The following is a 24,813-nucleotide window of genomic DNA, read 5'->3' on the forward strand; positions in this document are numbered from 1 at the left end:
ATCATCCCAAAAGAAACCACACGCCAAAACATGCCCCTTCTTTTTCATGTTTGACGCGGTGTGTCTTTGTCACGTTCATGAGTCACAATCACAAAGACAATTTCTTCGCTATAACTACAATTGTAGTTGCAACTACAAGCCTAACATTATAAATACAAACCACAACCCAAACTACCTTGCTCACAAGTCACGACTCACAATAACGTACTCATTAGACATACAATCACAAACTGTTTTTCACGTCCAAGAAAATGGAAGCAACTTCTCTACGTTCCCTTGTACTCTCACCATCTCCCTATGTTGGCAACTCACTTTTATTGCACAAGAGGATGGGGTTCATCAACTTCAAGTCCAGCCAATTGATCAATAGGCCTCATCCCAAAGCCAATATCGTTCATGCATCAAATAAAAGAGATGCATACGGTCGTGATTATGATGGCAAGGTGGTCGATGAAAATATGATCATTCTCAGAATGAGAATTCATGAGATGAAGATGGAGGAGACTCATCAGGAGCCACCTTCTCATTGGATGGAATGGGAGAAACAATATTTTGCTAATTATTATTCGGATGTTTGTGAAGCAATGGGGTTTTTGCAGTCCCAACTGATGAATGCTAGGCCTAGCTTGGCTTTGGGAGTGGTGGCTCTTGTTATGCTGAGCGTACCAAGTTCAATGGTGTTCATTATGTTTCATTTGGTGGAGATAGCTAAGGTTGTATTAGCTGGGAGTCCTTAGATGATTTTGGCAGATTTTCTGACATGTTTATACATAGATATTTCGGTTCTTTAACTACAGTTTTATCGAGTTTTGTAATGATAAAGTGATTATTTTCAGAAGTTAAAAATTTAATGTTCAATTAAAGCCTCTCTCTCTCTAAAAAAAGTTGACTAATTGCTTATTCATTCGTTTGTAGAGTTTTTGCTATAAAGAGTTTTAACTAAAAAGCTCATTGATTAGGTTGAGGATGTGGCACAAACAATATCTCGGTTGCAAGTTACAGTGTATTGAACCAATCAAATTGTTATCGGTGTTTGTCTATATGTGTTTAGCCCGTGGTTTTTCGCCTCTATCATAACAAGTTTTTCACTAGTTTCTTCTCATTTATTTCCAAGTACCCTTTAACGCATAGTTAGCCTTTTCTCATCAAACGATTTAAGGCATTTATCCATTCTTCCTTTCACCAAGATTAATGTCCTTTAAATAATCATTAGTGCCTTCCTTATCCTTAATGAAAGAAGAAAAATCCAAATAGGAGAAGCCAAATAGAAGAAGCCATGCTAGCATTTGAGGAAAGTGAAATGGTATAATTACACTTATAATTCTCAACCTTTCTCCCATCAGTCATATGCTTCAAAATGGTCTTAATCCTTTAAAATATTTAATTTTAGTCTTTATACGTTTACATTTGTATGAAAAAAAAGTCATTGTCATATTATATACTTGCTTTGATTTTAAGTTTTAACTTGAGATTGTTACGAAATTCAAGGGATTTTGATAGCACAAAGAATGGAAGAGATTAGTTGTCCAAAAACCTTGTTCACTTTTTTTTTTATTAATGTGAATAAGGATTTTTCATACAAGTTTAAAAGTATAAAGATTAAAATGAAATATTTTTAAAAATGTAGACCATTTTATAATATGGGGTAAAAATTAGAATTAAAGGTATAATTAAAACAAGCGAAATTTATTTAACATTTATACATGCACAAAAGACCTATTGCAAATTTGCAATTATATATAGATCCAAGTGTTGAAGACACAGTGATGGGTAGAGGTGTATAACCAACCCACCAAAATCGATTTGACTTGACCTAACCCAACCCGCCAGGTTGGGTCGATTTTTAGTGCTTGGTGGGTTGGGTTGGGTTATAAAATTTTTTTAATAGCGGGTCAGGTTGGGTGCGGGTCATAACAATCACAAACTTGCCTAATCCAACCCAACCCACTTATATATTTAAATTTTAAATTATATATATAGATAAATATATTATATAATTAATAATGTTTTCTTTTATTCGGCTCTTCCTATCTAAAACCCAATTACCTTACAAACCCTAACAATCTTATTTCTCTCTCTGCCACCTCCCACTCTCTCTCTCCCATTCCACTCCTATTGGTTTATAACTGAGTTGAGATACTAGTTTATGTATATTTTGTTTATCAACTCAGTTGAATATGTTTTATTTATAACTGAGTTAGAATACTAGTTTATGAATATTTCATTTATCAATTTAGATGACAGGTGAAATATATATTTTTCCTGCTCAAGTTAATAATAATAGTAATAGAAAAAAAATTTAAAAAAATTGTCAAACTCATGAGTTCAACCCGATCCAACTCAACCCATGTGGGTTGGGTTAGATTTTTTTTAACCTACCATGGTGGGTTAAGTTGAAAAATCTCCTCAACCTAATCCATGCACACCCCTAGTGATGGAGGAGTTTTATGTGATTTTTCTTTTTAGTTTTGTGTTTTCAAAACTTCTTCTTTATTTTTTTGTTAAGAAAGTTGTGTTTTCAAAACTTCATTTTTAAGGTGTTCTCAAAACTATTTTCTCAACTCAAAAAACAACTTACATTGTTTGGCATCAATTTTCTAGTTTTTTTTTTTTTTTTTTTCACACAATTAAAAATTCACCGCCGCACCCACACTAAGGCCTACAATAATGACTTTTAATCTAAACAAAAAACGTGTGGGATCCACAAAGCTTAGGTTTTTTATATAATGCCACTAAATGCCGATCAAAGCTTAGGTTTTTTTTTTATCACACAAAGCTTAGGTTTTCTGTATCCTTAAACACCGACCCAAAATATGTTTTCAGTTTTTTTTTTTTTTTTTTTTTTTTTTTTTTTTTTTTTTTTTTTTTTTTTTTTTTCAACAGAAAACTGAAAACAAATGCCAATCAAACATTTCTTTGATGGGGCCTACTTTTAAAAAAAGAAAGAAAAAAAAAAAAACACCCCAACCAAATAGGACTTCTCCCCATAATTGGTACGAAGATGTCTCAGTTGCCCTCCACACTGCCACATCAATGCCAAAAAATTAATTGGATCCGCAACAAAATTATCTCTAATTTATTTATTTATTTAAAGAAATAATCTCTAATTTACTTGGTTCAAGTCTATCTTTTTGATAAATGAATTCCAATCATTTTCATATAAATACACTTACGTGTAGCTTAGTATGATATAAACCTTAAGAAAAAAAAGTATGATATAATTATATAAATAACATAGTCATTATCTGTTTTATGTGCAAGAAAAAAAATTATATATATATATATATATATACACAGAGTAAACAACCTAGTCGTCACAACATAATGTACACCAATATTTTTAATATCTTCTTAGACAAAATTCAACAATGTTATTTAATTTTGAAGATATAAAATTGCACGTTTATTATAAGGGCCTGCTTTTTCTTTTTCTTTTTTGGATAGGATATTAAGGGCCTGCTTAAAAAGTCATTAAGTGGACAATAATTCACAAAAGTCATCCGTACGACCTTATAATATCCCATAATTTTTTATTAATTAAGAGATGAATTGGAAAGATAATTTCTTCTTAACCATATGATTATAATATACAATTTTAAGAATTCTTGTATGCATGCACTAATCCAACCAAGCAATCATACTTTTAAAAGTTTTGTCAACTCAATCTTCTAACATCCAACAAAGAACTTATTGGGTACAACTCTCTCCCCCAACTTAATTATTGTAAACAAAACAAAACAAAAATCTATTCAACATGAAAAATGATTTAAGACATTTAACGCCAACAAGAAAAATGTATAATATTAACGTTAGCATTGATAGAAAAAAACACCGTCCTTGCCAAGGTCAAGCTAATCCAAATTCCAATATAACTTTTCAATGTTCATTCAGGAAAAATATATAACTTTGTTCAATGAAAGATTCGTGAGATCAAAAACCAATCTTCATTTCCATGGTGGGCGCCGCGACGTGGGGTTGAAGTTTTTTTGGTGCAACACCAAAGCATACAATTAATAATTATATTTTTATCGAACTTAGGAAAAATTTTGATAAACCAATAAAAATAAGCTCTTCAAAACAATTACTTAGCATAGTTGTGAACAATAATTATATTTTTATTCAACTTATTTTTTTAACTTGATGAACCGATAAAAATAAGTTGTACAAAACAAATATATAGGATACTTGTGAAAAGATCTTTAACATTTGGTTTTTACTAACGTATGCCCAAAGAGCATATGTTAGTAAATTGTTGTAAGAAACTTTTTATGAAAAAATAAAAAAGTAACTAACTAATTTAATAGTTTTTTTTTTCTTCAATTTTTTATAAAAAATTTCCTAAAATTGATGGTTAATGTATGCTCTAATAAGAGCATGCATTAACTGGACCCCTTAACATTTAAATGAAGGTTTATTTTTACTAATAGCTGAGTTGGGAATGACTGTGATATTACAAATTTACAATTTCAAAATACTTCAACCTCCTCAGTTACCGGGTCATTATATACGGAGATTACTGCTATAACTAAAATGGCTCTAAATTTATTTGTGAAATCATTTGTGGTTCAAACACATTCAAAAGTTAATTTTGCTACTCATAATATTGTTAGATGAGTTTTTATGGAATCGAGAGGGAAAGATTTACGTCTCTTCCATCCCTGATTTTTGTCTATGATCTTAGTCCCAGATGATATCTTTCCCCACTCTTTAATTTCTCTGTTGGTTTTTTTTTTTTTAAATTTAATATAAGTATTTTATTATTATTTAAAACGAAAATATGAATCTTGTTGTAGATATTATATATTCTAAAGTTTTGATGAAAAGGGACAACTGTTTATAACTTTATATCATTTTTTTGCATATTTTTTAAAACATTTAATTATTAAACCAATGCATCTCTGTTTCTTTAGATGATAATACATTTCTTTTTAGGTTTGGCGCACATCAATATTTTTTAAAAGTGAATCTTTTTTTTTTAATAATGAGAAACTCCTACATCACTTACTAACTAAATAAAATGTAGAGATTAAAACTCATTATCATTTACTATTATATATTTAGAACAAAAAAATATTATATCTTATCTAGTTAAAAAAATACTAAAGGTAAACTAAACTTTTTTTTTTTTAAGTATTTAAAAATAAAAAGTAAATTAAATTTTTTTAAAGAGAAGTGCATGAACATTAATGTTAAACACCTAGTCTATTCAAAATTCATGTTGACTTTAGGAACCGTTCGTTTTTCTAACAGGTTTTTGTTACAGATAGCAAACCTTCCATGCACCGGTCATATTAATCGATCTATATAAATATAGGGACAATTTTTCAACAACTTCTCAGCGTGATTTGTGCATAATAATAACGATGTCAATAATTGACTCAGTGATGTTACATTAATTAATTTGTTGGTTTATGATTATGCAAAATTTCATTTATCTAGCTAGCATGGAAAATGCTATAGCTTACAACAATTTTCCTATAAAAATTTTGCAAACTGCATTTAAAAAAAAAAAGCCACAAACTACTTTGATTTTTTATGATAAATGTAGTTGGTGGTACTTCAACACAAATTTTTTTTTTTTTTAAAGAAGACTTAATAATTATTTTGTAACCAATAACGCGTCATTTTTATTGATTGAGAGTAATGCTAAACTTTTTTTTTTTTTTAAATTACAATTTCCGTCACAACTCATTATATAATGTGTTTTGAGTGGTGAAAATGTAGATCTATTATTTTACTTTCGTTGTTCACAACTTATCACGTAGCTAGTTGTAAACTTTTTTTTTTTTTTTTTTTTTTGTGTTCTTAACATTTTTTTTTAAAGATTTATACAACAAAATTTTTAGAACAGTAATTTTATAAAGTACTATATAAAATACTATAAATTTTATCACAGCTTTTTTACATATTCAGACTTTGACTGATCGGTAGATATTTTTACATGATTCTATCAAAAAAAATTTTTTTCTCCGTCACACTCATATATAGTCTAGACAATTGTCGTGTTTTACGTGTTCTTAGGATTTTTGTTTGTAAACTCTCACCTCACTGCTTTTAACATACATCAAATTTGTCCACCACGGACCTGATTCCAGGAATTTGTACTGTAGTCTCTCTATCTGGGATGGAACCCGATACAAATGTCATTTTCTCGATGTGACAGGTTCTACCGTCCCCGAATCTCATTCCCAAACAAATGTACAAACTAACGCGCTAAAACTTACGCTGTCTGTTACTGTTTATACTTTATAACACACGGTTTGGCCACATACCTTGTTTCCTAAGATATTGCTTAATCACATGATGCCCCACCACAATCTTTTTCCCTTAGATTTCTCAAATCATTGAACATAATAGTGTAAAACTTAAGCCTATAAATATATTTCTATACCACCTCGTTTATTAGTACCATTTCCAGTTTCATCATATATATTCAAGGATCAATGATGGAATCCACTTCCATTCTTTCTTCTTCTTTCATTACTTCTTTTCACCCAAAACATAGCAGCCTCTATCTTCATCCAAAGAGAGCATCATCATCATCCACTAGAATTTTTGCTTCAAGAAACGAAGCTCATGACCAAAACTATTATAGTGGCAGGCTAGTGGATGAAAGCATGATTGTTCTTCGGAAGAGAATTCATGAGATGAAGATGGTGGAGAGGAACTATGAGCCACCGAGTGATTGGATGGATTGGGAGAAGAGGTATTACACGAGCTACGATTCGACTATATGCGAATTGATGGGCTTCTTGCAATCCCAGCTGATGAATACTAGGCCGAGCTTGGCTTTCGGAATGATGGCTCTAGTTATTTTGAGTGTGCCAACATCGAGTGCTGTGGTTTTGTTTCATCTCATTGAGTTTACCAAAAGTGTTTTGGCTGGGATTTCAACTTAAGCTAGCTAATGGTTTTTTTTTTTTTTAATCTTCTGGAGAATCAAGCTTGCTAGTGTTTGTCTGAGTATTTGAAAGTTTTTTTTTTTTTTTTTTTTTTTTTTGATAACAAAGCAGAATGAAATGTCTTTTCTTTTTCTTTTTTCATTATATCCTCATTCCTCAGGTCAGAAACATAAATTGAGAACTTTCTTAAAGGTGAATTCTGATCGTTAGTGACCACTCTTACTATTTGTGTAGTTATAGAATAAAAAATTGGTGCTTGCTATATTCGGAGGAAACTATGTCTATTTGCTAGAGAGAGGGACAAGGTGGTATGTATCTTTAACGGAGCAATATTATAAGTGGAATTGATTACAGAAAATATGAATGAAATTAATTTACTATATCTACGAGATAAATTTCTTGGCAAATTTCCCATGATTGAAAGCAAAGCAAGTTGAACGTGTTCACTGATATTGCAAGAAACATACGATTTAAACATGAGCACATGTACATCAGATACGCTTCCATTGTAACTACAAATGAAAAACAACCAGAAAAAATAAAACTTTGCAGACGTTTAGTAAAGACCAAATATAAAGATGGTTCTAACATGTACATCTCCATTATGCATATCACAAAACAAAATATCATGTGCGCAGGCCCAGTGAACACAGCCACTTGTGCAAAAAAAAACTTTTCTACACCAAATTAATCACTTTCCTTTTTATAATTTGATAGTCGATAGTTGGAGGAAGGAGAATTCAACCGTGATCATTTGCTTGAAATATCAAAAAATATCAGTTGTGTTACAAGCCTTTGTCCACGAATAAATCACCATTGGCGACAAGAGAGTAAATGATATTACAAAAGAAATTGCAAAGTAAACTAGCACTGTGATGCAGAAAAACTTGGATTTTCATCTACTTTGAGCAGTTAATTAGAAGTTAGAACACATTCTTTCTCGAATGAAGGTTTGAGCCGGACCTTGATGATGGAGTAGGTGCTCAAAAGTCAGGAATATGCACAAAAATGGCAAATAGCTAGGAACTTCTGAAGGTTGAGGATGGGAAAAACCCAGAAATAGTATTATAATAACGGTCTTCCATCACAAACGATCAAGGTCAAACAATAAGTCAGTCTTGCATTAGAGCACCGTCTCAGAGACCAAGTCAAAGCTTCACATTTATACCCAAAAGCAATTGGATTTGGCTTCTTCTTTCCAAATACATGCACATCTTTCCATTGCTATAGACAAATTAAGAGACCTACATGCATGTGAAGAAATAATGAATCTAGTCAGTTAATCCATAAAAAAAACCCAAAAAAAAAAAACAGTTTCATAGCATAAACAAACTATATAATTTAAGTGCACAAACTTGGGTGTATCATAAAAATGAGGAATGAAAGAAGGTAGGTTGTGGAACTGAGGGGAGCTCCCTTCAGTCCAAGACGTGACAGGTTCAAGTGGAACACAGCTCCTGCATCGTTGGATCAAAAACACATCACCTTTGCTTCCACGTTTTGATGAATTTTCAAACCAACGAGTCAGCAGCTGAGTATCACCCTCTCAAACTGCCTCGGGCTGGACTGAAGAGAGCTCCTTCTTCCCATAACCCCTTAATTCTCTCTCTCTTTCTCTCTCTCTCTCTCTCTCTCTAACACACATAGCACAATAGCCCTAGAGCCTAAAATTAGAAACAAAACTCAAAAGAGTTGTAAAATATACTACTGTTGCAAAGAAGAAAAAAACAAAAACAAAACCCCAAAAGAGCCAAAAGTCTAGCTCACAAAACATGTTCTAATTTATCCCAGAAAAGAAAAATAAAGAAAAAAAGTTGTTCTTGTATTTCATGAAATCAAAGTTACACTACTTTCTCCATGAAATCAAAGACCCAAGAAAATTTTAAAGTACTAATTGAAATTTGGCACTCTCTCTAGAAGTATTTAACTCACAAGATATGATCTAAATTATCCCAGAAAAATATAAATATAAAAAGTTGTGCTTTCATTGCATGAAATCAAAATTACACTGCTTTCTCCATGAAATCAAAGTCCCAAGAAAATTTAAAATACAACTTGAAATTTGGAACTTTCTCTTTCTTCCACAACCCCTCCACTGTGTGTGTGTCTCTCTCTCTCTCTCTCTCAAACACACATATAACACAAAAGCCCTAGAGGCTAATTTAGAAACAAAAGCACCGGAGAAAAGAGTTGAAACACATACTATTGTTGAAAAGAAAAAGAAAAACCGCAAAGAGCCAAAAGTTTTCAACTCACAAAACATCTTCTAGTTCATCCCAGAAATTTTTTTTTTTTTTTTTTTTTTTTTTTTAAACGTTGTGCTTTGCATTGCATGTAATCAAAAAGTTACACTCCTTTCTCCATGAAATCAAAGACCCAAGAAATATAGAAATACCATATTTAAAATTTGGCATTCTCTCTTTTTTGTTTATTAATGCAGGCTATCAATGCAGAGACAAGCTTAACATGCATGAACATCATAAGACAAGTCACACATCTACAAATGTGGTAACAGTTTAATTTTTGCGTACAAGAAATCCCATAAACTGGTACAATTAATAAAACTAGAAAGGCCTGCATGAGAAAAAAGAGTGAAGTGAAAGGAGGGGTATAAATGTGCTAAAGCTAGAATGGGAAGGTACGAGGAATGAGGAAGAGGCTGGTGCGTAGTTTTATAATGAAACACTAGGGTTTGAAACGCCGACATGCAAATCTAAAGGCAGCCTGAGATGGAGATTTTGGACCAGGAATCATCATATATCATACGTGTTGTTTTGAATAGTGTCGCCATCTCGATCTTTCAACTCAAAGCAGACAAGTCTATATAATTTTCGTACACTGCTAATATCTTATCATACAGCTGGACGGCTCATTCATACATATAATCTAATGACACCTGCCTATGCCCTTGTGATATACACTCATTTCAATCACATTTGAGTTTCCTTCTTTATCTTTTTTTTTTTTTTCTTCTTCTTGTTTTTAAGGACCATCGTGTCTAAAACCCTAGACCTAGGCACAATGTTCAATATTCTTAGTAGACATAATGAACTACGGTCTACTCTAGGGTCAGGCCCAAAAAGTAAAGTAAAGCTAAGCCTAAGTTACATTTCACTAGTCATGATCATGATCTACCCGAGACTATTTGTGAATTCAGACAAGCGTTACTTGTTTTTAACCGGTTACCATGGCTTGGGGTGAATCATTCATGGGCTAAAAGTAAAAGGCAAAGGCTTAAAAAAAGCTGTGGTTCGCAAACTTGCACCATGGGAGTTACCACATCTAGCAGCACAGAAACGCTATTTTGCATTAGGGCATGCATTTCATACTCTGCTAAAGTATCTTGGTGTGATGTGTGTGATTGTAGATCGAGGTTGAGTTTTTTTTATTAGCTATGTGTAAATGGGGCTTTGCTATTCATATATAATATATTGTAGTATTGTACATGTTTGAGGTGATGTAAAATTTACTCATTCATCAAATACTAAAAGTCTAAAATAGCTGTTTTTATAATATTTTCCAAAAATATACTTTTTTCGGAAAAAAAAAATTAGAAAGGAACATGCTAAAAATACAAAGTTTTTTACAAACTGTTAATATGGCGAGTGATTATTGGTAAATAAAAAAATGATGTTATTGGTGGGTCTAGATGAAAACCGGTAAGAAGTTGGCCACAACAGTAATTTGTAAAAATATTATAAAATAGTTTGTGATTATAGCATTATTCATTCGAGAAATATTATGAAAACAACTCTTTGGAATTATACTTAAATGGCATAAAGACTACTAATTATTTGGAATATAATAAATGAAATAACTTAAATATATATAGTCATCCTTTTAGTATTGTATCTTTCATTAGTTAACTCCTTATATAGAAAACTTACTAGTAGTTTTAGCTTTTTTCATAAAAAAAGATGAAGAGAGGTTAAATATATATATATATATATATTTATTTATATAAATGCATTAGGTTAAATAATAAACAAATTTGTAAATTTTTTTTTAGGGACAAACTTATAAAGTTAAAAAAACTGACATTTTCTTAAATCATTTAAGCCTATGTTTGGTTGGAGTGGAAACAAACAAGTGTTCTCCACCTAGGCCTAAGTGGAAAATAGAGACTTGATTTTTTTTTTTTTAATACAAGATAGAAATTATACTCTACCCTAATTTAAGTGTATATGTGTGTAAAACTTCCTCTTAAAAACTTGAACCCTAGCCCTTGCCCCCACACCCTACAAACACTTATACTTGTAGAATAACTATCGCACTAAGGGTGTGCGGTGGTGAAACTTGATTTAAAATTACATCAATATGCTCATTTATAAGTTCAGTCACAACAGCTATGGACTATTTTATTATCTTTAGGAATATAAAAGTAAATTTACACAAATTATTTTTTTTACTCTCAAACTGTTTTTCTCAATTAAACAAATAAAATTTATATTAATTTTTTATTTTTCTACTTTTTCCATCTCCTAACTTAAACAAACATTAGCATAAAAACTATCAAATTTATATATTTTTTAGATCATATTTGGCAAATAAGCTAATTGATACACAATTGGACACATGATGAAAAGCATAAACCTTTTTTTTTTTTTTTTCACTTTTTTATTCTCTTAACATTTTTCATGATTCTAGTACTAGTGTACTACCAAATCAATATTATAAGGGAAATGTTAACAAACACCGCTTAGTGCTTGTTAAATGCAAAAAAGACAAAAAAAAAAAATTTGTCAAAAAAAATTTTAAAAAGAACATACAAAACTTTTTGTTAAAAAAAAGAGTAAAAAAAAAAGTACCATCATTTATTCATCAAAAAAATAAAGTACCATCATTTGGTTATCCAAAAAGTAAAATCAATTTGTTATTTCTAATTTTGACCGAAATAATAAAATCAACCTGAACCAGCAATGCTCTGAATTATGCACGACAAAGACGTACCATGTGCTCTTGAATGACACTGCTAAAAAGAGAGTTTTTTGAAGCTTATTTGGTTCCCAACCCAACCAAGCAGATGTGAGATGGCCTAGTTTCTTTTCCCAACCATTTTCCCATGGCTTTTGGGCTCTAGCTACTCATGATTGACACCAACAAAATTTCTCTCTAAATTAATTTAAACTAAATTTTATAAACTTCTTATATATTTTTATATTAAGTAAATTTTAAAAATTTAACAGTTGAATTACATATTATTATTATATCCTTTATACCTATAAAATTTCAAAAAAACCAAATTAGATATCAATTACTATATTATCAAACAACTCTCATATTGTTTTTCTCTATTAAAAAAATAAAATTTATATTATTTTTTTTTTTCTACTTTTTCCACCTCCCAACTTAAACAAACATTAGCATAAAAACTATCAAATTTATATATTTTTTAGATCATATTTGGCAAATAAGCTAATTGATACACAATTGGACACATGATGAAAATCATAAACTTTTTTTTTTTTTCACTTTTTTATTCTCTTAACATTTTCCAATGATACTAGTACCAGTGTACTACCCAATCAATATTATAAAGTACCATCATTAATTCATCAAAAAAAATAAAGTACCATCATTTGGTTATCCAAAAAGTAGAATCAATTTGTAACTTCCAATTTAGACCGAAATAATAAAATCAACCTAATTAAACCAGCAATGCTCTGAAGTATGCACGACAAAGATGTACCATGTGCTCTTGAATGACACGGCTAAAAAGAGAGTTTTTTGAAGCTTATTTGGTTCCCAACCCAACCAAGCAGATGGCCTATTTTCTTTTCCCAACCATTTTCCCATGGCTTTTGGGCTCTAGCTACTCATGATGATACGAACAAAATTTCTCTTCCAACTAATTTGGAGAAAATTTTATAAACTTTTTATATATCTTTATATAAGTAAATTTTGAAAATTTAACAGTTGAATTACATGTTTTTGTTATATCCTTTATACTTATAAAATTTCAAAAAAAATCAAATTAGAGATCAATTGCTATGTTATTAAACAACTCTCAAACTGTTTTTCTCAATTAAACAAATAAAATTTATATTAATTTTTTATTTTTCTACTTTTTCCACCTCCCAACTTAAACAAACATTAGCATAAAAACTATCAAATTTATATATTTTTTAGATCATATTTGGCAAATAAGCTAATTGATACACAATTGGACACATGATGAAAATCATAAACTTTTTTTTTTTTTCACTTTTTTATTGTCTTAACATTTTCCATGATACTAGTACTAGTGTACTACCCAATCAATATTATAAAGTACCATCATTTATTCATCAAAAAAATAAAGTACCATCATTTGGTTATCCAAAAAGTAGAATCAATTTGTTACTTCCAATTTAGACCGAAATAATAAAATCAACCTGAACCAGCAATGCTCTGAAGTATGCACGACAAAGAGTCCAGGGGCGGAGGCACGTTATGCTTTGAGGGGGCCATGGCCCCCCCCCCCCCCCAAATTTTTTTAAAACTTCTATAATAGCAGGCAGTAATAGGTGTCACACTTTCTCATTTAAGAGCTGGCCCCCTATGAGAAAAACTTGGCCCCTCCTCCAATACGTAGCCATAAAAATGCCCCACCCCAAATTCTTACTTTTCATCTTTTTTATTTTTCCTTTCATTCTCTAAAACATGTCAGCCATATCCCACATTTGTATTGGTATGGGAATTATCATTAGAGAGTAGTGAGACTGTGAGGGGGTACAGTATTAGACTATTAGTAGGAATGAAATTGATTTTGAATTTAGTTGAGATGAATGAAATTCATTTTGAATTTATTTTTGACCATAATAGTCTAATTTGGTTGAATTTAACCCTATTTATTTTATAGTTGTTTATTGTAACTTTGTTAATTTCTATAAATATTATTTCTTGTAAATATAGTCTAATTGTAGTTAGATTTAATGTTTTCTAAAACTAATGCAGGAAGACATGTATATATGTATATATGTCATACTTTGTATTTTTCTTGAATTGCAAATCAATATGATAATATTAACTCGGCCCCTCCAATAAAAAATTTCTGGCTACGCCCCTGACAAAGATGTGCCATGTGCTCTTGAATGACACTGCTAAAAAGAGAGTTTTTTGAAGCTTATTTGGTTCCCAATCCAACCAAGCAGATGGCCTAGTTTCTTTTCCCAACCATTTTCCCATGGCTTTTGGGCTCTAGCTACTCATGATAGACATGAATAAAATTTCTCTCCAAGTTAATTTGGAGAAAAATTTATAAACTTCTCATATATCTTTATATTAAATAAATTTTGAAAACTTAATAGTTGAATTGCATATTCTTATTATATTATTTATATTTATAAAATTTCAAAAAAATCAAATTAGAGATCAATTGCTATATTATTAAACAAATGTTAAATTTTCAAGTTTTTATGATCTAAAATTGTGTATAAAAAATAAATTTATTGATAAAATAGTAAATTACTTTCGATTTCAACAAAATTTAATATGCATGTTAAGAATATAAGGAACATGAATTCAACGATAAGATTTTCAAAATTCATTAAAATAAATAAAAAAGAGAGAGATATAAGAAGTCCTATGTAATAAAAGGTTGGATTTCTATCCTAACCAAGTTGGGCGTAGTTCCTTTCCAACCATTTTACAAGATTCTTATATAAGAATTTAGTTGAAGTTCTGCGAAAAGATAGTACTTTTGGCAGATTGGGGAAGCTCGTTCCATGGAGTTATTGATGTTTTGGATGACTCTCGTTTCTGCCACGCTCACTCTAAGAATCAGGGAGATTTTTATTCACTAAAAAATACAATCAGGGAATCTTAACCCAAGCACTATGACCAAAGTACTATCTTTTGTTTTTTTCTTGTCATTTCACTTATTTTTGGATACTCTCATTCGTCATTCTCAGGCTTTTTCTTTTGTCGAGTTTTGTTTTGTTGACCAAAAATGTCTTTGTTCCTAGCAATAATGCTAACACAATTATTTTCTGCAGAGGATTTCACAAATGTTAGAGCAGTTATTATTGATTTTATAATAAATTTTATAATTATTAAATTCTCAAGTTATTATTAATTTTTATATAAATTCATCATCAACACCACTTTATTGTATATCATTTATAACTTATTACTTTATTATAATAAACAATTTTTGTGAACAAAAATTGTAACTCTAAACTTATTACATGTTTTATAAAAAAAGGGGCTTATTACTCGTTTTGTTTTGTTTTTTGTTTTTTTGTTTTTTCTACCAAAATTCAAATTACACCATTTAATTACTTTTATGTTTGTTGAAGTGGTATTTTCATGTATAAAGTTTATGTAATGTTTGGTTGGGGTGAGAAAGGGATTAATGGAGAAGGGGAGAAGGAAGAGGGAGAGAAGAGAAGATTATGATGTATTGATGTTTCATTGTTTGGTTGTGGTGAAAGGGAAAGGAAAGAAGATGGGTGAATATTTCACTTGGATTTACCATTTTATTCATTCCAAATGGGAGAGAAAATGACTATGCACTGAAGATTACGAAAATACTCACATTATCCATTGTTTCAAATTACAATAAAAGTATAATGTTAATTTAATTTTTATCTTTTCACTTTTCTATTTCTTTATACTCCCATTTTTTTTCATCCTCTTAACAAAATAGAGCATTAAATTTTTATCATCTTAGTTCTTAAATTTTAATATTTTTTTTTTCAAATTATTCATTACCTCTATTAATTGTCATTACATTGTTAAATCCAATAAAACAATGTTGTGTTACATTTGTAAATAGTGCTAGTTTTATAAGAGTCAATTGATGGTATGACCAATTTGATTGGAATGTTAAAAGTTAAGAGCTAAATTGATAACAAGAACTAGTTTTGAACCTTATCAATTTAGCCTTGAAACTTTAACTCTATGTCAATTTGGTCATTTCTTCTAGTGACTGTCTATTAAATTATCATTAAATCCAGTAAAACAACATCGTATTACATACATAAATAGTGTCAAATTTTATAAAAGACAATAAAAAGAAGGATTCATTTCACAAGAATGTTAAGAGTTATTAAATAAAATGACAGGCATTAAACGTTATGAATAAAAATGATCATTCATCCAAATTTAAAAGAATGACTGGATTTTACTCTTTTTTTTCTTTTTCTTGTGGGCAAGTTCATGGTTTATTTTTTCATCTCAGTAGCTGGTTTGCCCCAGGGAAGTTGATGATTGTAAATCGAGAAATTGATAATAATGAAATTTAAACTGTAACAAAAGTTAAAAAAGAGGAAGCTAGGAGTCAACAATGGCTGGTTTGCCCGAGAGGTTAAGGGGGAAGACTTAAGATCTTCTGCACATAAGTGCGCATGGGTTCGAACCCCATAGCCAGCACTATGGAATTTAGCTTTTGTCTATCGGAGTTTTTATTTATGGTTTTTGTCAAATAATTTTTTTTTGATTGAATTTTGTCAAATAATTGGAGCTTGTGATTTTGAAAACTACTAGTTTTGAAGCACACGTGTTAACTAGTAAAAATATTACAATTAAGGTTAGAACGATAAAAAAAAGAAAAAAGAAAAAAAAAAAAAAGCAATACACTGATAGCACTATAAAGTTGAATGTTTGGTAACACCATAAAGTTGACAATAAAAAAATAAAAAACCTCCACTTTTTCTTTTAGCTAACAAATGAAGCTAGGAGCAACAAAGTAATTTCAACCAAATATGTCAGCAGAAAATTATAGAGGAAAAGACCAAAAAGGGCTCCAAGCTCCAAAGTTTTTTTCAATTCACATATATCTTTAAGCGCAACAATGTAATTTTATCAATCTGTTGAGCCTCTACCGTTTTAAGTTTTTTAATGTCATTTTGCCAAATACAAGCAGCTCAACTATCTTTTTTTTATATAGTGTATAGACATAGATATAGAAACAAAGTTGAGAATTAATTTTCCAACAATCTTACATCTTGCTAAATTTTCATCTAATCATTGAACTTCTCTTATGGTGAGTATTGAAATCGATTGTTTCAAGCAAAACATTTCACCTATTGAGGATAAAAAAGAATTTCCAAAAAATAAATATAGCCCACCTATCTATTTAAACGAACATAGCTGCACATGTTTGCTATTTTTACACCAAACATTATTTTGATCTCATATTTGGAAGGATTAAACAACCACAAAGCACGTTAAATTGGGCTGTGTAGAAACTGGGCTAGACAAATTACTAGAAAAGATCATAGGCTCAGGGAAGTTATTTTGGGCCTTGTATTGGGCTTTCTAAAATTTGACAAATCTCAAACCGAAGGCAGTACTACTACTAATATATTGTGGGCAATTGCGCTCGAAGAGTTTTATAGCATAAGTGGAATCTATCATCATCTAAAACTAAAACTCATCGTGTGAGTTATGAGTTATGAAGGACCACTTTATTTTTCAAATCAATGAAGGCAAGCCTCATCTTTGACAACAGATTGAGGCACTGCAGTTAAAGCATTTTATCACCAACATAACAAAGCAAATAAAATGTCAAAATTACGATCGATTTTATTGTGACAATCTTACAATTCTATATTTAATATGACAAATAATGTGACAATCTTACAATTCTATGTTTAATATGACAAATAACAACTTATACGGTTGGTATTTTCAAGAGCCATGTAGCTCATTAGAATTAACCATTTCACTTATAGATAGAATATGAATTCAAATTCTCTCCCACCTATTTAAATAGATCCTAAAAGCCGTTATTTGTTGTGTTGAGTGGAGACAAGCGGTTGCGCTATTTTTATTATAAAGATAGATTCTTCCTTTTTTTTTTTTTTTTGAATTATTATAAAAATAGTTCATATTTTAGATGAATCTTTATTACCAAAATATTAAATGCTTATATTAATTGTTAGGATAGCTTACGCTAGTTAAAATTCCAACAATTATTTATTATCTTTCAAGAAATTTAGAATTCTACTCCAACTAAATTCTATTACAAAAATTAAAAAATTTATTTTGATCAAATATCACAATTTTGTGTTTTAATATAATGAAATCTACACATTACATAATGTGCGAGTAAAAAATGATGAACTATCCTCCTAAGAGCACAATTAATTTATAATATGGAGCTACTAATAATTTATAATGGAAGATTTGAATAAGAACAAAGCTTTACATAAAACTATGCAAAGGTGACTATATTATTCATAAACAAGGGAAACAATACACTCTTTTCTCAATAACAAGCTCTAAAAAGGGCTCTAAGATTATGTTATTTCTCTACAATTCTCTTTATGAATTTTTTGGGTTACTTTATGTGTGTCCTCCTCTTTGCCCTTATTCTCCCTTGTATTTGCCCTACTCAGGGATGTGCTATCCTTGCACAACTAGAGGGCTTCTTGTCTCATTAGACTCTTACTTCTCTACTTTCATGACGAATTGAAACTTTTTGGACTCTTTACACTGTTCAGATTAGTCATTTATTAATAAATGCAATTGTGCCAAGCATGTGAGCCACATTAATGCAGTGGTGTCTGTTGCTTTATCACGAAGTTTCAGCAAACTTCCTCGAACAATTCTGCATTTTCCAAAATTCCTCCTTAGTAGCTTGACAAGTACATCTTCCTTGGAAGCTCGATAAGTGTCTCATCGTTAGATCCCTTATAGCATTCCCAATGAGAATAGTATCCAGTCCTAGATCATGGTCTAAGATCCAACTCTTTTAAAGAGGTCAATCATCAGAACGGGTTAGTAAGTATTGAGCCTATTTTCATTCTAAGCCCAATGTTATTTTGGCTCAGAAACCACTTCCTTATACATAACATAACATTCTTAGGCCAAGTGACTCAATATGTACATATTAATTCATTAAAATTTCATGTGACTCACTAATTATTAACATTTTTTCTTACAAGAAAATATTTTTTTAAAAAATTAATCTGCGTTTAAGTGTATTGCATGGCCGTATTTAAGATTTCCTTTTTTTTTTTTTTTGGGAGAAGCATAGATAATACGGTGTCGTAGTAGCGTTTGCTCGTTATAGCGTAGCAATCATTAGTCATAGAAACAGAATAATAAATACATCACTATTTATTCCGTACCAAATCATAATGGTTAAATGGGCCAATTTTATTTAATTAGCCATTCACCAATGCCAGCTCGTTGGTTAAGAATCAGTTAATCCAAGGTTGTTGAGGAATCCTCGTATGTGTTTTCTCTTCAACTCAAAACCTGTACCAGAATCTCTCTCCACTCTTTTTTGTGATCTGTAAGTTTTCTTCTTTTACACTTTTTTTTTTTAATCGCAAATTAGTTTTGATGTTATTGTTGAATGTTTGATAAAAGCATTGTTCTGGTTGATTTTCTTGTAAAATTATAGATACCCGCTTCGTCTTTTGGTGTTTAGAAAACCACATAATGTGTTTTTCGTTAATTTTGGACGCGGTTTGTGAAAACCCCATGTTGTATTTCTTTGATTTATAGGATGTGGTTTGTGCCTTTGTGGTAATCTTGTTAAAGTTGGTGTTTTTATGGATCTTTTTGCGTTTCTTGATAATCTGTCCAATTTAAATTTGAGATTTAGTTCATTAGGTTTGTGAGACTCTTGTATTGTGATTGATTATGATAATTTTATGGATAATATGCTGAATTCATGTTGTGGCAGTGCAAATTTTTTGGTGGGGTTTTAGATATTATGTTGTTGGTGTTATAGGAACCAGAACTACTATTGAATTTGATCTGAGTTTTTGTATTTGTATTTTTTGTTTGGTTCATTGCAGAGAGAATTTTTGATTTTTTAAGAAGGAAAAATGTCGCGATACTTAATTGAGCTCTATCAAAACAATATGAAGACTAGTGGTGAAGATATACTAAGTGCAATAATCCCTTTGATGAAACTTCTTTCCCTTACGGTTATAGGTCTGGTTCTTGCACACCCCAAAACCAAAATAATCCCAAAAGCGACATTTAAGCTTCTCAGCAAGCTTGTTTTTGCTCTCTTCTTGCCCTGCCTAATATTTACTGAACTGGGTGAAAGCATTACAGTTGAGAACTTTGCTGATTGGTGGTTTATTCCAATTAATGTTGTAATCAGTACAGCTATTGGTTGCCTCCTTGGGTGCATAGTCGTGCTAATTTGCCGCCCACCTCCACAGTTTAAAAGATTTACCATTATCATGACTGCATTTGGTAATACTGGAAATATCCCTCTTGCACTTGTTGGATCTGTCTGTCATACTAAAGATAATCCATTTGGGCCCCATTGTCATTCAAGAGGGGTGGCTTATGTCTCTTTTTCCTCATGGGTTTCTGTGATTCTTGTTTATACCCTTGTGTATCACATGATGGAGCCTCCACTGGAGTACTATGAGATTGTTGAAGAAGGGGCTGAGATTGAGATTGAGGAACAAGCAGTCAATGATGCCAGTAGGCCTCTCCTTGTTGAAGCTGAATGGCCGGGTATGGAAGATAAAGAAACTGAGCATTCAAAGCAACCCTTTATTGCTAGAATTTTCCAAAGCATATCAAGTGTATCTCAGTCGTCTGTTCCTGACCTTGAGGTTACAGGAGAAGGAGCTCCGAACAGTCCCAGGTCCATTAGGTGTTTGGCTGAGCCTAAAGTTGTCAAGAGGATCAGAACTGTTGCTGTACAAACTCCAATACGGCACATACTTCAACCCCCAACTATTGCTTCTCTTTTAGCTATCATTGTTGGGATGGTGCCTCAGATCAAGGCTTTTTTCTTTGGATATGATGCTCCACTATCTTTTGTCACTGACAGTTTAGAGATTTTAGCCGGTGCAATGGTGCCTTCTGTGATGCTTGTTCTTGGGGGTATGCTTGCTGAGGGGCCAATTGATTCAAAACTTGGTCTTCGAACTACAATTGGTATAAGTGTGGCAAGGCTCTTGGTGCTTCCTCTTCTTGGAATTGGTATTGTTGCTTTGTCTGATAAGCTGAATTTTTTGGTCCATGGTGATGCAATGTACAGATTTGTGCTTTTGTTGCAATACACAACACCGAGTGCAATTTTATTGGGAGCAATTGCCAGCTTGAGGGGATATGCAGTTAGTGAAGCTTCAGCACTGCTATTCTGGCAGCATGTGTTTGCCCTGTTCTCCCTTTCCTTGTATATTGTTATCTACTTCAAAATAATCTCATATGTTTGAGGTTTGCGTCATATTTTTCTGTCGTAAAGGCCCTCAGTCTATTGGTTAAATGCCATCAGATTACTGCAGTCTCTCTGTTCATTACAGCATATTTGTTTAAGTAAGGTTTACTTGCTTAGTTGCTGCTCTATGTTCTCTGGTGGGTCTGGTGATGGAAGTGAATGATGCTTCTCCCCTGTAAATTGATGGTTCCTTTATGAAACTTGAGTAGGTTCTTGTCTGTAAAAGCTATGTAGCACCCAATCTAGTCATCTTATTTTGATTAGAAATTGTGTATAGCTCAGAAATGTTTGTTAAATTATGTCAATGCCTTGTTTTCACCTGAAAATGAAAGGCTTAGACCCGCCCTCCCCTTTTTCTTTCTCTTCATTTGATACTGAAAGTTCAAAACCATGCTTGTCGTGTTTTGTGTTATAAATCCAGCTTGTACTGATGGTTTTCCAATTAAATAAATGAATGAATACATCATTTATTGAAAGTTGACCCATTACCCAAATTGTTTGTATTAGATCATTTTTAGAATTATATGTTTGTTTTTCTGTTTGTTTGTTTGGTTTTTTTTTTTTTTTTTTTTCCTTATGGAATAGTATTTCATTTCATTCAGAATTTAGATAAGGAAAAAATCTCCACATAACAATGCCAAATTTTCAATTAGTTGACATTGTCTAACTGAATCCTAGTGATCAGTCTGTTAAAATACTGAAAAGGGGAAGTACAGTAAAAGTTAAATGGGAAGTGGATCTAAAGCATAATTTCTTTTATGCTTAATATATGTCTTTAGGTTTTTTGGAATTTTTTTGGTAGTACCAGATATTAATCGAGCCAAAAGCAGTAAATAGTGGCTATGGTACCATGGACCATGAACGCTGAAACTCCCAAGTTACTGGATTGTACAACCCGGTGGCTGATTCCATATACTCAGATCACAGTTACTGAAATCAGAGATATGATTGATTTTGGTTCTTTAAACTGATTTTGTGATTAAGACTTGAAAATTTAGCAGACAGGCAGAAATATGCATTAAAAGCCATTTGAAAAATGATGTATTGGACTGCTTGTTTAGGATTGAAACATGCTAACCTACTTAGATCCCATTTTAGGCCTTTTCATTTGACCTTGGAAATCATGCATATTCGTCTTACCTTCAGAACTCTGGAGTTGTTTGCATTGACAATATATGTTAGGGTGCTGGTTGAGATTGATAGGTTCACCACCTAATTTTATCAGTTTGCATTTGTTGGAAAATAATTTTTGTTGTAGATCTGTTGTTGGTATCATGGATATATCACTACTAACTTATTAATTTGTTGTCCAAAATTCTATGAGATTATCAACAAAAATCTCATAGTAATGTGGAAACTGGAAAATAGATATGGAAAAAGTATCTTTTTGAGATGGTCTCATAAAACCTCTCTTATAGTATGTGTGAGTCTTACATGTGTAGGTACTACATATTATGAAAGGGCGGTCTCATAAGACCATCTCATAAGATACCCTCTCATAGTTATGAGGTTTATGTACTACTTTCATTGTTGTAGTCAATCTCATAAGATACCCTCTCCTTATCCTTTGTGCCATTTTTTTTTTCTTTCTTGTACTTTTTAGAGTCGTTGAGAGTTGAGACAAAGTTTGTTAGACGAATACCACTTGTATAAGGAGAATAAAAAGAACATATTCTGTATAACCTCTTGTATAAGGAGAATAAAGAGAAGATATTTTGTAAAACGAAAAATGTAGTACAATGAGTGCATGGAATAATTTTGCTTTGCTCTCAAATTGGGAGTAATGGAGTTATATGACTCCAAAACACGTACTTGTTCCTGACATCCTAACTAGTCTCAAACACCGATGTAACATTGGTTTTAGTGGTATTCTAAAAGTTGTCAATGTTGAATGTGTTTGATTCGACACCAGAATGAGACATTCTAACTAGTCCCAAACACCAATGTAACATGGGTTTTAGTGGTATTCTAAAAGTTGTCAATGTTGAACGTGTTTGATTCGACACCAAAAGGAAGATTGGCCATAGAATTTGTATTTCCCTCTATGATATTCTCCTCATCAATCAGCCATGTCATCTACATGTTATCTATACTGTTATATTTGAATGCATAGTTTTAGTAAATGTGAAACCTTTGGTTTACACCCATACATTATAGCATAGATACTAACATATATATCAATCTCGCATCACTGTAGCCTTGCCAAATTGACTTCATTCTGTGGGTTTAGTTTATCAGATTTTTTTTTTAAAAATTTAGAAGTTTATCATTTGGTTTCCTTTAATAATTATGTGTATTTACAAACATTGGAGATGTTGGTCTGGAATTTTATTATGTCTATATGAATTTAATTGCATAATTATGTTGTCAAGATTAAATGTTGTAGTTTACATAAAAATAAAAATAAATAACAAGATTAAATGTTGTACTTCTCCCCTTACTTTCAATTAATTCCGTCAACTCCTAGCACACTTCCCTAAATTTAATTAAAAAAAAAAAATCCTAGCATACAGACGCGTGTGTATGTCAAAATATAACTATAGAAGCTTGCAGGGACAAATTACGAGAAAATAACGTTGTTTGGCGTACCATTTTCTCTTTATAATATTCCAGTGCACTACAAGTCACACCATTTCCAACTTCTCAAAAATGAAACCAAGATGACACTTATTTAATATAATTTATTCAAATAAAGTTTTCATTAAAAATTATTTACTACAATTTTTTTTTTGAGAACCTATTTTCCTATATTTTAGTAGTGATAAATTCTCATTTGGTTATTAATCAAATTAATTTCATGTACAATAGTACTTTATTGGAAAACAATTTTTGACAAAATTCAATAGTTATATTGAGAAGAGAAGATTTGAATTCTGGATATCATAGACACATAAAAAAGTGTCAACTAATTAAGTTACAATGATTTTGTCCGCTTTATTTATAAAACTCTTACATGAACTAAATTATTAAATATTAAGTTATTAAATTATGTATTTTAGTTTCATTTAATAATAGTATGTATACTTATATTTAAAAACACATATATGAGAGATAGTAATTTGGAATTTTGTTATGACTATATGAATTAAATCACAATAAGATTGTAGGGACACGATTCTCAAACGGCCCAACAAGGACGTTGGGCTTGCACGTGAAGGATCCCTCACAATAAGATTTGTAGAGAGTGGGCTTAAAAGGCTAGCGGCTGGTCACGGGGCGTTGGTCCAAACCGGACTTTAGGGAAACTCAGATAAGAAAAGGCTTCAGCCTGGATATCCAAGCCCTACAACTTTGTAACTTGAGGGATTGGACTCCTCGGATCATGTCCGAGGAGCACTAATGTCTTTCTCCGGTTATCCGGCGGTGGGTTTTTCGTGGTGGTGCACTTATATTGTCCGGTCATTCTCATCCCTGGAGTTTTACCCAGGAAGTCAGATGTGAATCTCCCTCCACTCCCCTCTCTCTAATTAGTTTACCTTACCTTTTATACTAGCCTACGTTTGTTGTCCCTCGTCCACGTGTAGGGTCAACTTTTCCAGGACTGATATTTGTCCCGTCAATCTAATCCCAGAATTGTTGGGGATGGTTAATAAAGCCTAAAAATCAGGTTCTGTTAGGTGTAAAGTCTTATCAGTGAAGGGTATTAAGGACAACTTCCCTGAGATATTTTAGATCTTCTTACGGATTTGTTCTTATATCTCTCTTTTACCCCTTCTGTCAAGGGAGCTTTAGGCTTGCCGAGGACTAAACCGTCCTCGGCTGCATATCTGGGCCATCCTCGGC

General features: G+C 31.5%; 3 protein-coding genes and 1 non-coding gene across 4 annotated transcripts; all 4 read left to right on the forward strand.

Moving 5' to 3' along the window:
• The first annotated feature begins 251 nt into the window (after nucleotides 1-251).
• LOC126692571 (uncharacterized) lies at nucleotides 252-737 on the forward strand. The gene has a single exon (XM_050388222.1). It carries the CDS (start codon nucleotides 252-254, stop codon nucleotides 735-737), a length of 486 nt encoding a protein of 161 aa, XP_050244179.1.
• Nucleotides 738-6,397: 5,660 nt separating this feature from the next.
• On the forward strand, nucleotides 6,398-7,040 carry LOC126715661 (uncharacterized). Its single transcript, XM_050416393.1, has one exon. The coding sequence runs from the start codon at nucleotides 6,444-6,446 to the stop codon at nucleotides 6,897-6,899; it is 456 nt and encodes a 151-aa protein (XP_050272350.1). The 5' UTR covers nucleotides 6,398-6,443; the 3' UTR covers nucleotides 6,900-7,040.
• A 9,133-nt stretch (nucleotides 7,041-16,173) lies between these two features.
• TRNAL-UAA (transfer RNA leucine (anticodon UAA)) lies at nucleotides 16,174-16,256 on the forward strand. The gene has a single exon. It is a non-coding gene; the product is annotated as a tRNA-Leu (tRNA).
• Nucleotides 16,257-18,945: 2,689 nt separating this feature from the next.
• Nucleotides 18,946-21,506, forward strand: LOC126715669 (protein PIN-LIKES 2-like). The gene is made up of 2 exons (XM_050416404.1): nucleotides 18,946-19,128; nucleotides 19,640-21,506. The coding sequence occupies exon 2, from the start codon at nucleotides 19,670-19,672 to the stop codon at nucleotides 21,026-21,028; it is 1,359 nt and encodes a 452-aa protein (XP_050272361.1). The 5' UTR covers nucleotides 18,946-19,128; nucleotides 19,640-19,669; the 3' UTR covers nucleotides 21,029-21,506.
• Nucleotides 21,507-24,813: the final 3,307 nt, after the last annotated feature.

This window comes from Quercus robur, chromosome 1 (assembly GCF_932294415.1).
Source record: "Quercus robur chromosome 1, dhQueRobu3.1, whole genome shotgun sequence".
Classification (NCBI taxonomy): Eukaryota; Viridiplantae; Streptophyta; class Magnoliopsida; order Fagales; family Fagaceae; genus Quercus; species Quercus robur.